The 17,221-nt window shown below is 39.5% G+C and overlaps 1 protein-coding gene across 1 annotated transcript in view; it reads right to left on the reverse strand.

The window, feature by feature from the left end:
• MRC1 (mannose receptor C-type 1) overlaps positions 1-13,627 on the reverse strand; it is a 91,738-nt gene extending 78,111 nt beyond the window's left edge. The window contains exons 1-2 of the mRNA XM_008692051.2: positions 13,509-13,627; positions 2,277-2,678 (exon numbers count right to left, since the gene is read on the reverse strand). Coding sequence (XP_008690273.1) covers positions 2,277-2,678; positions 13,509-13,569 — 463 coding nt within the window. The 5' untranslated portion in view covers positions 13,570-13,627. The remainder of the gene's footprint in view (positions 1-2,276; positions 2,679-13,508) is intronic.
• Positions 13,628-17,221: the final 3,594 nt, after the last annotated feature.

Below are 17,221 nucleotides of genomic sequence, written 5' to 3' on the forward strand. Positions count from 1 at the left end.
TTTCCCTTCCCTTTACTCACTGGTACTTATTCAGTCCTCCGGACAAGCTAGGCTTATTTTCATTTACTGTGCAATTACTTTTTCGCCAATTAGCTATTTGTTAGGAACTTCAAAATACAATTCTAGCTTTTATCCTGCTATATTACAGGACCAGTTTTCCGAATCATATATTGTTTAAGGAACATGCTGGATTTAGATATAATTATGCCACTCTTAATCACTGGGATTCCTGTTCCTTCATATGAAGAAAACCTATTAAGACCACCTCAGAGTTAGTTGTGTGTTCATTAAATTAGCCAAGAAATTTTCAGTGCTGTATTTATAGTTCTCAGTCAGAAATGGCCTTTTCAGAAGTAAGCCAATTTATTTAACAAAACCCTGATGAGGTCAAAAGAACCAAGTTCCACTCTAGCCACTTCACCGACAAGTCATATAACTGCAGTCAATTTTTCTTCCTCTGTGGTCCAAACTCTCAGAGAATACTTAGATCTTTCTAAGTCTACAATTCTGATTCTATTATTCTAAAATAATCCCTGGCCCCAGCCAGTTGTTTTCCTCAAGTTTTCTTTAGAGAGACAGACTCTACATAGACCGTCTCTACGTTGTCTTCAGATCAAATGTGTATTCCAATGAGTAGATTCCAAGCTCACTCTGAAGGGCTAGATCTTCTAGCAGGAAAATCTTAAATACTGAGAGAGACGGGGAGCAGGCAAAATGTGGTCAATGGACAATCTTCATCCAACCACCCAGGTGCGCATAGAAATAACTCAGTAGATTTTTAGACCTCCCCCCCCCATGTCTTATTTTAGTTTCTGGGTGGGAGGGGAGCCTTGGTATCTGCAGTTTTAACAAGATTTCCTGGTGATTCTTAATCATATTACACCTTGAGAAACACTATGCTAAACCTTATGCATATTCTTCTCAAATAAGCAGGAAAACAGGGTGGTGGGGATGAGGGGTGGGGTCTATGTAACTTCAGTGATGTATTTTAAATAAAATAAGAAGTCCGATGTCTTAGCTCCAATCTTCCTTGTTTTGAATCCCTCAATTAGGACTACTGTCCCATCTGTGGAATTTGACTCAGTCAAGTTTGGTTCACTCTTGTCCTGCTAAAGTTTTCTATCATTTTTCTCCTGAAATGTTATACTACTTAGATTGCCTCACCTATAACTTCTAAACTTTCATTATGTTCAATAAATGCCTCAGGATAGCCTCTTTCAGAGCTCTTCTTCTCACTCTTGTTCCATGCCTACATTTCCTCCTCTTTATAAAGAAGGAAAATGGAAAGCTAACAAATTATGGTCTTACAAAAATCTGAACTCCCAGGCTCTGATTAGCTACGACAACTGGGTTCAACCAACTTTTGTAGCCTTAGTAACATAGTAATTTTGGAAACAGGTAATCTCTTATCCCAAAAGGCAGGCTCTTCCTCTGACCTTGAGGTTGTTCTCGATAACACTTCCAAATAACCAAGTGTCCAAACCTGGAATGTGGTCATAACATCGTCTGACACAAGAAGGCTTTGTAAAAGGCTTCAAGTTCTGTTTAATCGTGTTGTTTCTGCTCAGCCACCAGAAAATGAAATTTGGCCAAGATAAGAGAAAACTAAATACTCTGGTTTTATTTAACCTTCAGGAGTTTAAGAACCAACTTCTTATAAAATTATGTTCTGCCCCACAGGTGCTACCACTTTCTAAAATAACTATGTTGCATGTTAATTTACAGGTTAATTCTCTAGCTCTTCTAATCTTCTGATTACTATAGTCTTTTAATATGCATAAGGTGACAGAGAAACATTGAGAAACTTAAAAGATCAAGGAATGCCAAGATTTCATTTTAGGCGATCTGACTTGGGAAAGAATGTTTTCCATGGGTCATTTCTCTAGGGATAACTTAAACCAAAGGAAAAGAAACATCTGGTTAAATTCATTTATCACTACAACCATATAATGTCAAATGGGAGGTTTTTGGTCAAAGACTACAGTGAAAATTCATTTCTAAAAATTGTAATCTATAGTTTAAAAAAACCTTCACTAAAGATAAAAAAAAAACACAAAACAGTCATTCCATTAGTTAAAAACAAGCTAAAATACCATTCAGGACTTTTTACTATATTTATTCACTGTCATTTTCTCCTAGAACACAGAATAGTTTGAAACACAAACACAATCAATTAATAATTCTAGCACAAACTAAACAAGAATATACGTTTTTTTTCTTGAATTAGGTTCCAACTAGGAAAGATGAGAAAAGTCGAGATAGTCCATGCTTCTTACCTTCATAACCTCTAGAGCATAAATCATCTGTGGTTCCGTAGATTTTCCATCTGCTCCACAAACCGGAACCCTTGTAAAGCATAATATTCTTTTCTTGTTTATTGCCATAGTTAAAAAATAAATCTTCTCCCTTGATCCCCAAAAGGGTGTCATTTTTGCACTCCCATTTCTGAAATTCGCTCTTCGGGTCACAGGCATACAGAGTGACAGCAACCCAATCCGTTTTTGATGGTACTCCCAGACATAATTTAAAAGCAACACTCATAATCCGGGATTCAGACACCCATCGGAATTTCTGTGCTTCGTTGTCCTGGTTGCAAACCGCTGTTTGGACTGCACTGGGACTTAATGCCTCCACGCAGCGCTTGTGATCTTCATTATATATTAAAAATTGCTTAGTGTCTGTTTAAAAAAAAAAGAAAGAAAAAAGAAAAGATGCTTAAATGGATACATGTAACAAGGAATATTTTAGGTCAAAATTCCCAATGTTTCTGTTTCCATAAAACTTATGATCCCAGGAGAAGGGGTGAATGGGACTCTGGGCCAGCTCAGCTCCCTCTGCGAGGGGCTAGGGACGACCGGGTGGGGGGTCCTTGAGGCTGGAGAGAGAGACTGGGGGGAAGCCCTCTCCCCAGGAGAGCACAGGGCCCCCAGCAACTGGCTGGAAATCCTCAAGACATCCTAGTTCATTATGGGGAGCATTACAAAAAGGCCTGCCTTAAATGCACACAAATTGTAGCGGAGTCAACATAAAAGGTAGAGAACGGAGAAAGAAATAATAACCAACTGAGAAAAGAAAATTTAGATATGAGGGACGCCTGGGTGGCTCAGAAGGTTAAGCTTCTGCCTTCAGCTCAGGTCATGATCCCAGGGTCCTGGGATCCAGCCCTGCATTGGGCTCCTTGCTCAACATGGAGTCTGCTTCTCCCTCTGCCTGCCACCCCCCCCCACTTGTACTCTCATGCTCTCTCGCTCTGTCTCTGGCAAATAAATAAATAAAATCTTTAAAAAAAAGAAAATTTAGATATGAATACAATAAGCTAGAGAATTAAATATATGTATACCCTGGAATAGAATTTTGAAGTCTGATTCATCCCTACTCTCTTTGAGAAAGAGGAAGCTCATATGTAATTATTTTAATTATAACATTAGTGAGGTTTTATGTAACTTAAAAGATAATTTTATTTTAGGAAATTTTACCCTTATGCCCAGCAAATCTTTGAACTAAATGCTTTCTGGATAGCCCTGTTAGAGAAGTGTTTTGTTTTGTTTTGTTTTTCCTTGAAACAATAGATAACTTAGCAATGTAGCATCTAATGCTAAGTTAGTATCTGTTATATAATTTTAACTTTCATTTCCTTGGCATACTCAAGCTAGCCTTTATATAACAAAAAGATACAAAAATGTACTTATAAGTGTAATAATTCATTAAGTTCACAGTAAAGGTTAAGTAAATGTTTTTATTTCATTTGAGGTAATATTTATGAGAATAACTACAAATAACAGTGTTGTTTTATTCTTATAATTTGGGGCTGGTAATTTAAATAAGTATGTGTAGACGGCTTATACTTATAGTACATAGCTGCTAGCTGGCAAAACTGAACTTCCTCTTGCAAAAAAAAAAAAAGAAGAAGAAGAAAAAGAAAAAGAAAAAAAAAGAAAAAGATCTGGTAAGCATATTTTTCCCCTTAAAACTGAATTCATGTACAGGTTTTTCCTTTTTGTTTATTTTTTTTAAGAATAGATAAATGTCATTTTATGATACAAATATCAAACATTACCTCAAGATTTACCAAATTCCTTCTATGTAAGTGTTCTTTCAAAATGAGCTGGTAGTATTACAGATATTTGAGGATCAGACTAAATTTAGCTCATTATTTTTAATCAAATCATCCTACTGAAATATAACAAAGCAATAAAAGTACCAATAGCAGAGTCCTTTACGATTTACAAAACATTTTCACAAGCCATATTCTATTCACTGTCTTCAACACCCCTGTCAGGTTAGCACCATTACTTTCTGAGATCAGTTCTTGGACCATCAATTTAGGGCTTACCATGGATCTTTGCCTTGAAAGATTATTTTTCCCTGCCCTGCTGCATCTGCTCTTGTCCCACACTTGTTAGAGACCTCCTGCTTCTAACCTGTCTGGGTTCCTAATTTGGTGCTACTTTGAACCTTAGCTGGGGTTCCTTGGATGGGTTTCTCATTTCTGTTGGTTTGATTTCTTGGAATTGGGACTCAATAGAGTCTCAATTCAGAACACCTGTTTCTGTTGGCTTCTCTGGAGTTGACATCTGTCAACCGAGCACGCAATGCCCGGCTGGAGCTCCTCCCATCGAGCTGAACTCCTTCCCAGACTTGACCTCATCTTGTTGCTGCTCATGCTCTAGTGTGACAAGATGAGTAACTTTCTGCATTGGCAATAACATTATTTATAATATGCTCTTCTGTTCATAATAAAACACAGGAGATAGGAAAACAAAAAGTTAAAAAACAATTACTATGATAATTTACAACACACAAATGTAAATCTAAATGGATGGATGGGTGGATGGATGGATGGATAGATAGATAGATAGATAGATAGATAGACAGACAGATAGATATAGGGATACACACACATACAAATACATTCACATACCCTATTGGTTCTGTTTCTCTGGAGAACCCTGACAAATATCTGTCTCCATGGCCACTACCTTAGACCAAGCCCCCATAGTCTCACTCTGATCTTCCACTCTTTGAAATGCAAGCATCAAAGAAGGTAACACTTGATCCTCCCAATTTCCTGGGTGAGATGGGCCTAATTTGCCACCTGACTCCAAATTGCAGTACCTCCCTAATGTAATAGGTTGTTTCCACTTAACTATGTAAGAGTCCGATTTCCTTCTGTTTTGTAGTCTCGTTAGCAGATTACCTGTGATGTGCATCCATTCAGGTGGATGCTTATTCAACCATAAAGTTGTTTTCTTTTTCTTCTACCTTTGTGAGAGGTTTTCCAAGTTGGGAGGAGATTTTGTTTTTAACTATATTTTCCCAACAATTTAAATCCTTCAAGAGTATGTTACCGTACACAAGAGAAAAACATCAACCTCCACATCCTAGCTCCCTAGGGGGGACCTGATCCCGTCCCCGCTCTCACATACCACCTTCCAGCCACAAGGCCTTTCTGTTCCTCAAACACTTCATTTCCACTTGAGAAACTTCATATTTCAAGTTCCCTCTTCTTGGGATGCTCTTTCAGGTCCCAGTTCAAGTGTCAACTCCTTAGTGAGCAGAAATTTTGCTCTTTTATTTTCTATATAATATTCACAACCATCTTAAAATATATTCTTTTAAAAAAAATCATTTAGTTATGTTTTGTCCATGTCCCTCTACTGGAATGTAAATTCCACAAGTAGAAAGACTTAATCTTTCTGGTTCAGGACTGTATCCTCTCCTTTCGAAGCATAATAGTCCACAAATATTAGTTGAATGAATGAAAGAACATTAATTAAATCTGAAGCATCTTGACTAATAACCCAGATCCATTATTTTATTTAATAACTGATGAATGATGTTGGCTGTATTTAATGTTACTTCTTCCTCTGAACATTTATTTTTACCAAAGAACAATTTAGAAATGTTTATACAAGGAGTACTTGGAAATGAAAAGATTCTATTTCAATTCAACCTTATCTATTCTGGTTTCCTTTATTTATCTTTGACATTAGGGAGCGGTGCAAGTTTGATATTGTCTTTGCTAGACAATATAAGGAAATGTAACATTATCACTTTATGATTCCACAGTCATCCATTATTCCTCTCTCCCACTAATCAACACGGAGTTTTGTTTTTATCATTTTCTCTCTGCCGTTGTCTCTGATTCCTTCCTCTGAAACAGATTCAAGGCCTTGACCAAAAGACAGCTTGTGGTATTTTTGCCACTATTAACCACACCAGTGTTTTATATGTATAAACATTCTGTTCTCTGTCTATACTAATTATGTTATTACAACACAAGCATTACGAAGCTAACACATGAGGACAGTGGAATTGCTATATTCATTTCTCTGCCATCTCAATTATGGGTTTGAATGTGTGTTTTTCTTTCTGCTTTTTAAATACTTACACATCAGAAATTTATTTACAGAATTCAAGAGATCCTTCTTCCATCTTTAACTCTATCTTCCTCATCTCATATTAATTTTTTGACAAATATGTGCCAGGCACTGTGCAGGTGACATTGCAAAGACAAACCAGAGACAACTTCTGTGACCCACTGAGTTCACACTGCCTGTAGTTAATTCAAAGGCAGAAACCTCAAAGGTCAAAATATACCCAGGAAAGAAGCAATAAATTTCAATTCAATATCTCAAGTAAAAATAACCGCAGACTAGATATCCAATAACATAAGCATGAATATTCTTTTTTTTTTTTTTTTGAAATATCTTCCATGCCCAGCAAGGAGCCTGATGAAGGGTCCAAACCCATGACCCCACGATCAAGACCTGAGCTGAGATCAAGAGTCACATGCCTAACCCACAGAGCCACCCAGGCACCCCATGAGGTTGAATATTCCTTTAGGCATATTTTAACAGTTTTAAATTTTTCCATAACATTGGGCAAATAATTAAATTTCTAAATGGACTAGCACAGAAAATTAGGTTATTAAATTTGACAATCTAGAGCTAGAACTTGTATATGGTATATTTCCTTATACATTTGTAGACTTTCCCCACTACCGATACATAAAATGCTGACCTGCAAACACGAAAAACAATCTTTTGCAAGATAGAGAAGCTGGATACGGGCAAAATAAGTGGATATTTTGTAGCAGACGCTGCCAGAACCCTACTTATTTCTACTTGCCTTTTGCCATGTCAGTGTATGCAAGCCCCGTTCCCCAACGTCAGCATAGAATCTCTGGGCCTGGGCGCATCAGAGACTCCGGTGCCTACGTGCCACAAAGGCAAGAAAGGTCAGAGAACAAAGGCCCCCAGGAGTAACCCTTCACCAGTGACTGATCGCAATTGATGAATAAACACCCCAAATCCCTGGCATGTTGGGACTCTGAGGCACATAGTCTATTTTGTTGCCCAGAGCACCCCAGCAGGGCTGAACTCCAGGGGTCCCCAGTGGTCATGGGCTCCTTCCTTTCCAGTCTCACCTCCCCACTCCTCTGCCAGTGTTTCCTGGGACTGTTTCCCACATGAACTACTTCACCCCAATCGCTGTCAGAGATAGTGTCTTAAACAACCCAAACCAAGAAATCTGTCCCGAAAGTCTCAGTAAATGAATATAAAACCTACATAGGAGTCCTCCAAGGACCAAAGTTGAGTGAAAAGCAGATATTTATCACACAGTAAGTACATGCAAAAAAAATCTATGCCACGTGCTGGGGGCGGTGGGGAGGCAGACTAAGGATCACAGTGTTAGGTCTGGCAATATTGGACAAAAGCTTAAAGGAAAAATTGAGAGTTGTTTTAGTTTTCACTCTGATCCTTCATTTATTCACCAAACATTCAGAGAACCTAATAATTTAAGTCATTGCATTTGGCCATTTGGGGAGGTACAAGGGTGAATCCAATAAGGGTTATAATCTCAGGAGAAAGGAGAGGGCAGGAGTAAGGAATTTCTCCAATTTCCTGTCTCTCTTCCTAAAGATAGGAATAGCTACACCCTTCCTGGGTTTGTTCACTCCCATCTCAGTAGGTCTCCCTTGGTCTGCTGATCTCTTTACCTGGGTCCTGGATTCTACCCCCTTCTGCCTCTCCACTTGTTCTCCCTTACTTTCTCTCTTAGATCTTCAACCTCAGAATGCCAGCCTCTCGCCAATTCTAGGACAAATCAACAAGATCTGTAGGTAAGAAGTTGACCCTATACTACTCTTTCTTCTTTCCCTCACAGTCATGCTAACTAATTAATTAATCTTTATGTATCATGTCCTTCTGATCATGATATAATCAAAGCTCTGATGCTCACTGGCTGTGTGACTTTGGTCAAGTGTCTTAACTACTCTGTGCTTCCTTTTCTCCATCTAAAAATGAAAGGAAAATAATAGGACCTGCTGGTTGTTGTGAGGATTCAATGAGATCATCTAAATAAAGCACTGAGAACAGTTCCTCACACATAGAAATTGCTATATATGTGTTAAGTATTATCATTAACTTGGGAAAATCAGTCTTGATGACAGCATGAAATGGTTGAGAAGAGGATGAGACTAGAGAAAGCAGAACTGTTGCAGCAGCCTAGAGGCAGGAACAGAACAGAGATGATGGAGACTCCAGAGTTTCCAAACTCAAGAGACAGGTGATGTGGTGGAGAAAGGTATATTCTTTGGGTCAGCAAACTTGTGATCAAATTCTGACCCCGCCATTCACTAGTTGCATTGCTCAGTTAAATTAATCATTCCTGCCTCAATTTCCTCATCTGTAAAACAAGGATAATAATGCTCCGTGATAGAGTTGCTATGAACTTCTAAATAAGATAATTTACGTAAAACATCCAGCATATCATTTTGCATATAGTAAAACCTCCAGGGTTGATGCCTTCCTTCCCCTCCCTGAGTGAAAAGTCTAAACAGTTGATACAAATAGAGGGACTAAGTCCTTCTTTGACATATTGTTGTTTTGACCACATTTTACATCTTTCCTGGTCTACACACTCCAGCTGGCAAGTTCTTAGCCTCAGAGCCAGAAGGTAATAGTCAAGAATCATCTCTGGTCCTTACTGGCTTCCTGAATTCTGAGCCTATTTTCTCATGTAGTAAAAGGTGGATGGTAACACCCATCTATCTTACCTCATGGGGCTATTGTTAAGGAACTGAAAATGATTAATGAATGGGACTAAGGATCTGAACGTGCTTTGTGACTTTAACTTGGTTTGTATGTGGACAAATTTGTCTTAGAATGCTTTCTCCTTTCGATGTCAGTTTCAATTCTTTTTGAAAGGGTACTTGCTTTCTTACCTCCTTTACTCTCACTTTTGCTCTGATTTCCACTAGTCTCCTCTATGGACCAAACTAACCACATGATGTTTCCATCCAACAATGCTTGATGGTAGCCAAGAGGCAAGAGGACATTAGTGTTCTCATTTTGACATCAGTTTGACTCCCTCTCTGCTATGGAGATTTGCTACTTCAGAAGCTACTTTCCTTTTGTTCCATTCCTCTTGTGGCCTCTGTGACCTCTAAATTCTCTTTTAGCTGGTCACGTTCCAGTCTCAGAGGCCAGATCTGAGTGTTGAAGGATGCCTGTGGTTTCTAGCTTCCTTGTGAAGACAAGGGTCTTTGTCTTTAACTGACGTTGAGCACATTTGACTCTGTAAAGTTCACACTTAACCAATGATGACTCCTCCTACTGAGAAATGAGGTTCAGCAACCTCATTAGGCACTGAATTGTCACTAACAAAGCAATTGTCATCTTACCTTTATCTGCAATATCCTCCATATACAGATCTCCATTTCTCAATTTCAGAAAAGTCAGATGAAGTTTGGAACAATAACAGGAAAAAAAGACAAATATAAGAACAATGGGAAAAAAAGAAAGATGACAAGAACTTGTTTTCGCTCAGTAACTTTAGAAAGTATGTCTTAAATCCAGCATCTAAAAGAAGTCATCCATAAAGGAAGAAATGAAGAGACTAGAAATAAAGACAATTAGAAATGTCATAAGGAAAACTTTATGAAAATTAAAATGACAAAGGGAATGGCAGTGGGGAATTGTTTCTTGAAGAAATTCTAGATTGGTACTAACCAATCATTCATTCAGCAAAACATGCATTATAGAAAGAATACTCCATTGGGAGCCAGGAGTCCTGAGCACTAAACGGATTGTGCCATTATCTAGTTGTGAGACTCTGGAAAGATCACTTAACCTGTCAGGAATTCAATTTTCTTACCTATAAAACATGGAGGTTGGATGCAGCTTCAGGCTGTGCCAGGGATCAAATTCACTGTATTTGTTTTACACTCACTGGCTAGCGAGGTCCTATTGTTGGCATCTTTTCTAGCCCTGTCTCCAGTGACATCACATTGGTAGTTTGAAATCAACCATGGCAGGAATGTTACACCATGGAAATCAGTAAATGCCACAAATCAGTGCTTTTTTTCTTCTTCTCTGAGAATCACTGGTTAAGTTTACTAACACAGCATTGCTTATGAGCTAAGCCATCCCATTTTAAGCCAAACTCTGCCAAGGTCTAACCTCTGTGTCTGAGCATCTCTCACTCTATCACAACTATGACTATATCCCCACTGAGGTCTAAACATTAGTGCTGAATGCAATTCTTCCTGCTAACAGACAGCAGGGTAAGAACCCCCCTCCTTTAAGCTTGACCTCCCGGCCCTTCCAGGTATGACGCGGATGCTCATAGTACTGATGATGTGGGATGTGCTCAGGGAGGTGGAAGAAAGGGTTCTGGCTTGAAAAAAAAAAATAAACCACAGAAAGTAGGAGACCTTTCTATGGGTTTTCTTCATGGGTCGGGAGCCAGGGAAGGGGGTGCTAGGGGTAAGGGAATTCATATGCCCTTTGTTCTACTGCTTTCTCTTTCTTTCTTTTCTTTCTTTCTTCTTTCTTTCTTTCTTTCTTTCTTTCTTTCTTTCTTTCTTTCTTTCTTTCTTTCTTTCTTTTTTGGTTTTTTTAATTTATTTGAGAGAAAGAGACAGAGAAATAGAGCACAAGCAAGTAGAGGGGCAGAGGGAGAGGGAGAAGCAGACTCCCTGCTGAGCAGAGAGCCCAACGTGAGGCTCGATCTCAGGACTCCAACATCATGACCTGAGCCGAAGCCAGCCGCTTACTGACTGAGCTACCCAGGCACCTCTGTCCTACTGCTTTGTTACTAAGCAACAAATAACCTCTGTTCATGTGCTGTTTGAACCAAGAAAAAGTAAAAGTACAGGCTCTCAAGTTAAAGAAAAAAATCTGGAAGGGGCTCCCTCACCCATGTTTGTTTGTTTTTTATTCTCTGAGTAAACAGATCTTCAGCACCTCCCTGCTTCCCCTATATTTGTGCCTATGAAGAGGAAGACATTCATCAGAGTAAGACATCCTGCTGTCTCAAGGAGGGAAACTTTCCTAAGCAAATTGAGAAACATTTCTTGCCACATAGCATTAAGAGTCAGTTTAAAGAAAATTAGTATCTCTACTGCCCAGTATGGTGGCCATTAGCCCTAAGTGTCTATTGTACGCTTGAAATGAGGCCAGTCTGAATTGTGCTCTAAATACAAAATACACACTAGATTTTGAAAATTTTTACTTTTAAAAAACGAATGTAAAAATATCCCATACATTTTATACTGATTAATCTTCCCTAAAAATGTTTTGGATATATTGGGTTCAATAAGATATATTCATAAAGTCAATGTCACCTGTTTCTTTTTATTTTTTTTAGTGTGGCCCCATAAAGTAACCAATGGCATTTCTATTGGAGTGCCTGGGCTAGAATCCAGGTCACATACGGAGCCCCGGAACTGTTCATCCAGATTCTGTTTGAAGACCTTCAGTGATAGGGAACTTACTCCTAAGCAGACTATCCTATTTGAGACAGCACAACTCTTACATTTTTACTGGTCTTAGTTTTAACCTTGGGGCCATGAAGGATATATTCATCCTCTGCCACAAGACAGACTTGCAAGATGAACAGTAATGTCTACCACTACCCTGTGGTCTTCTCCCACTTGGGTTAAGCATCTCCTCCTCCAGCACCCCTTACTTATTGAGAGATATGCTTTGTAGCCAGGAATAAGGCAAAATATCTTTTGAGGCTCCAAGAATCTTTCTTCAGCATGGTTTCTTGGGAAATCTCTCCTTTAAATGCTTAATATACTGCTTTTATTAGATAATTAGTTACTACCGTGGGAACAAGAAGTCACTGCTTTTAATAGCTAGTGGTTAGGAAGCAATTCCTATGAGCCACACTATGTTCTAAACATTTTCCATTTTGTAACTCATTGAATCCTTGCAAAACCATGGTGCAGGTAACATTATGCTCGCCATTTTATAAACAGGGAAACTAAAAACACAGAATAATGAAGTAGCTTCCAGGAGGGGCAGGGGGCTTTCACTTGTGCTTTTATAATCACTGCTACTTCTTTTTTCTTTTTCTTTTTTTTAAGTAGGCTCCACACCCAGCATGGAGCCCAAAGTGGGGTATGAACTCAACACCCCAAGATCAAGACCTGAGCTGAGATCAAGAGCCGGATGCTTAACTGACTGAGCCACCCAGGTGCCCCATATAATCACTGCTACTTAATGCTCATTATGATTTAATGTTTTCAGTGGTCAGAAAACCTCTCTGGAAGTCTCCTGGTGGTCGGTGTTTCTGTGTTATTAGCGTGCTCCCAGTCCTGCCCCCGCCATTACATAGAGAGCATGGAGTGACGTTGGCACAGACTGCACACAGATGACCTGTGCTGATTTGGGAGAAAAGAAGGGGGATCAGGAACCAAAAGTTCAAAGTTGAGATCCCTTCAATCTCATTTCAAAAGGGAATGAAAATTCTAACAGGTACTCTCCTTCTGAAGTTTAAGCAGGTTGAGTCTAGAGAACTAGAAAAGAGAGACTCGACAATGTCTTTGAGAATCGAAAAGCTGTGAATCTGTTCCTCCTGAGTGATCACCAGTTTCGGGGCAGGGGGTGGGGGGGGAAGAGGAAGAAAACAATTGTAAATCAGTTTGAACAACTTAGAATACCGATAAGGATGAACTTTGTAGTTGTAAAAAACTATGGATGATTAAAAGATTTGTTCACAGAAAAAGACGCATTGTGAAAATCTCATGGAATCCATCTTTGGAGGATGATTTATGATCCTTTCCTTAGAACCACAGTGAAGAAAGACAGCAATGCCTCCCTCCTTTTGGCCAAAAACATTCAGAAGATATTTCTTGGTGGTTAGACAGGAGTATTGGTGAATTGAAAACCAGAACACACAAACTACAGAGGAAATGCCTCTAAGAACAGAGGGGGGAAGGAACGATGGGACATGAGAGAAGTCAGGAGGAGACAGGGGTTCTGTGGGGCTGGGGGCCAGGCAGCACCTCTGGCCTGAGAGGCAGCCTCCCTACTCCCAGTCCCTGGCTTCCAGGAGGAGGCAACGGGTTTCCTGCAGAGCTGGTGGTGCAGGGGACTTTTGCTTTCCTCCTCACCACAGGTATTGAAAGGAATCCATTAACCTTGACCCAAAAGGGAAGGTGTGCGCTCGCCCCCAGGCCCCAAATCAGAAAGCTTCTGTTTCAGTCAACTTACCCAACAGCTGTACAGCAACCGGAATGAGAGAGAGGAAAACCAGGAGCAGGGACGGCCTCATGTCCCAGAGTTTATCCTTCGCTTGCACTGATGGAGAGGAGGGGGTAAGAAGGAACCAAAACAATGCAGGCACCCAATCACCCCTTCCCTTACTCTGTTCTCAGAGCTGCCCTGCTGAAAAGAGGTGTGGAGGAAGCTCTCACTTTTAAAGAGCTTCTGAAATTAGGGAAAACCTCCAATAAGGAGATATCCTGTCACATGAGGGTAGTTGGAAAAACAGGAATTCAAAGTTACAACTTTGCTTTGTAAGCTAACTTCTGAGAAGAGCAGACACAGAGGAAGGGAAGAAAGGGACACATGTGGGAGAGGGGTGAGGAAGGGGGGGTGGCAAAAGGGTGATAGTGAGAAACGCAGAACCAGGCTGGCCTGCAGAGAAGGGGAGAAGTGAAACAGCTGTGTGCCTCAGGGCTGGCTCAGAAGGGGCTGTGTGAAGAGCAAGCAAGAGGCCATTACCTGGGCTGAAAAGCTAGGGTTCCCTCTGGGAAGCAACTGAGCCAACGGTCCCTCAGCAGACAACCCCAACCTAGAGTGACAGAAATGGCAGGCACTAAAAGAACAGTTTCATGCTGGAAACATTTTCTTAAGGGCTGAAACGGATTCCCCTCATTCTCTATATTCCGTGCCTGGAGTGTCTTTTTTCCTTTGATTCAAAAGACACAGTTCTCACAGACCATTGTTCCTTTAACCAGAAGGAAAGTGAGCGGCTAAACCTAAGAGGGAATCTCCTCAAGGCTGGGAGGCAGAAAGTTCTAGAAGGCTTTCTCTAGAAAGTTCTCCAGAAAAACAGAGAAAACTGTGACAAAAGATCCTTGAAGCCCAGCCTCAACCATTCTGGTCCTCTTCGACTTCGGAAAGGTCCTCTTAGAAGAGAAAATCTGCTCATTTGGTCACAAGGATGTATATTCATTACATGATGGGTAGAATTGTTTCCTTAAAAACAAAGATGGGAGCACCTGGATGGCTCAACTGGTTAAGCACCTGATTCTAGATCTCAGCTCAGGTGTTGATCTCAGGGTTGTGAGTTCAAGCCCCACACTGGGCTCCATGCTGTGCATGGAGCCTACTTAAAAAATAATGATAATTTTAAAAATAAATAAAAATAAAAACAAAAATGTTCATTAAACACAACATTAACCCCTAAACATCTACTTTGCTATTTTTCAGAAGTAAAACATGGATTAAGAATATCTTGATGCAGATATCAGTAATTAGAGAGCCAACCACACCTAGAATGTTATAAAGATTACCAATTCAAAATGAAACTGCTAGAAACATTGCGTTTTTTGGAAAAAAATTTTAAAGATTTTATTTATTTATTTGAGAGAGAGTGAGCCAGAGATAGGGCATGAACAGAGGAGGGGGAGGGGCAGAGGGAGAAGGAGAAGCAGGATCTCTGCTGAGCAGGGAGCCCAAAGCCGGCATGATCTCAGGACCCTGGGATCATGACCTGAGTCAAAGGCAGACACTTAACAGACTGAGCCATCCAGGTGCCCCTCTTTTTGAAATTTTAAATAAATAAGTAAATTATCATCAAGTGGAAAGCCCTATGACTGACCATTTTTGTGAAAATTATAAAAGTTATAAACTGCTTCCTAGGAAGAAATGTGATATACTCCACTTACTGATTTTTTTAAACATTCTAAATTTAAGATTATTCAGACAGGTTGCAAAAGGTGGTAGAAATGTAGGACACAGGACAAAAGTTTGATTTTTTTTTGTTTTTGTATTTGTTTTTTTCATTAAGTTAAGACTTGACTGACAAAAAAAGTTGGTTATGAAACAGATGAAGTGTGCCTGGGTGGCTCAGCCGTTAAGTGTCTGTCTTTAGCTCAGGTCATGATCCCAGGGTCCTGGGATCCAGCCCCGCGTTGGGCTCCCTGCTCAGCAGGGAGCCTGCTTCTCCCTCTCCTGCTTCCCCTTCTTGTGTTCTCTCTTGCTGTCTCTCTGTCAAATAAATAAATAAAATCTTAAAAAAGAAAAGAAACAGATGAAACAAAATGTTTGTTTCTGAAACACTGTTTCACTGATTTATCACACACACAAAAAAGATATTTTAAATGAGTCATTCATGGCCTTTAAATGTAAATAATTTACATAAATTCAAAACATTTTGCCTAATATGGATTTATATCAATTTCAGAAGCAAAGAAAATGTAATTGTATTCTCTCTACACTCACCCTCAGGGTTTTTTGAATTATACAAATGTGTCACATGGCCAACCAAGATCAGTGGTAAATCTGTGACTTTGAAACAAAAGGAAGCCAACTGTCCCACAAAGAATTTTTTTTAAAGATTTTATTTATTTATTTTGACAGAGAGACAGCCAGCGAGAGAGGGAACACAAGCAGGGGGAGTGGGAGAGGAAGAAGCAGGCTCCTAGCGGAGCCGGGAGCCCGATGCGGGGCTCGATCCCAGGACTCTGGGATCACGCCCTGAGCCGAAGGCAGACGCTCAACGACTGCGCTACCCAGGCGCCCCGTCCCACAAAGAATTTACCCCAAGGCCTTGACCTTATTGAAACAAAAATATATCAGGCTAGAAAGGGTGGACAGGCAAAAAAGAAATCCAACTTTTGGGAGAGTGACATCACAGAAGATGATGGAATAGGAAGATGTAGGTATCCATCATTTCATCTAAACAACTATTGAACTGGCAGGAGCTGTCTGAATTAACTATTTTGGAACTCTGAACTCTAGTAGAAACCTTGAAACACCCAGTGGAGAGTTGGTAAATTTCAATGAATTTCAACATTTTCCTTATGGTAAGGGCTACCATCCTCCTTCCCCAGTCTTTGTGGCTGTCAGTGAAAGGGCACCAGACTGTTTCTGGCGCAGCTTGCTAGACCCAGTGTGGACGGTAAGGACCCTGTCCTTCAAAATATAGGAGTTGTGGGTTCTGAATCCTGACAACTGCTTTTAATTGCTTTCAACACTTTTATTCAACATGGTACCAGAAGTTCTAGCTTGAGCAATTAGTCAAGAAAAAAAAAAACAGTTAAAAGTATCAAAGTGGAAAAGAAGTAAAAGTATCTCTCAAGAAGAAGTAAAGTTATCTCTTTTCACAGATGGCATGATTTTATATGTGAAAAACCCTAAAACTTCCACCAAAAAAAAAAAATTGTTAGAGCTAATAAACAAATGAAACACAGTTGAAAGATACAAAATCAAAACACAAAATCAGTTGCATTTCTACATACTAGTAATGAAAAATCTGAAAAGGAAATTAAGAAAACATTTCCATTTGCAATAGCATCAAAAGAATAAAAATACTTAAGAATAAGTTTAACCAAGGAGGCAAAAGACTTATACAACGAAAGCTACAAAACATTGCTGAAAGAAATTAAGACCTAAATAAATGGGAAGATATCCCATGTTCACAGAATGGAAGACTTATCATTAAGCTGATAGTACTATCCATAGAGTTCTATAGATTCAATGCAATTTCTATAAAAATCCCAATTTTTTGCAGAAATTAAAAAAAAACCATCATAAAAATCACATGAAATCTCAAGAGATACCACATAGGCAAAATAATCTTGGAAAAGAATACAGTTGGAGAACTCAATTCATACTTCCTGATTTCAAAATTTACCACAAATCTACAGTAATCAAAATAGTGTGATGCTGGCATAGGGGAAACAAAAGACCAATAG

This window comes from Ursus maritimus, unplaced genomic scaffold (assembly GCF_017311325.1).
Source record: "Ursus maritimus isolate PB19 unplaced genomic scaffold, ASM1731132v1 scaffold_31, whole genome shotgun sequence".
Classification (NCBI taxonomy): domain Eukaryota; kingdom Metazoa; phylum Chordata; class Mammalia; order Carnivora; family Ursidae; genus Ursus; species Ursus maritimus.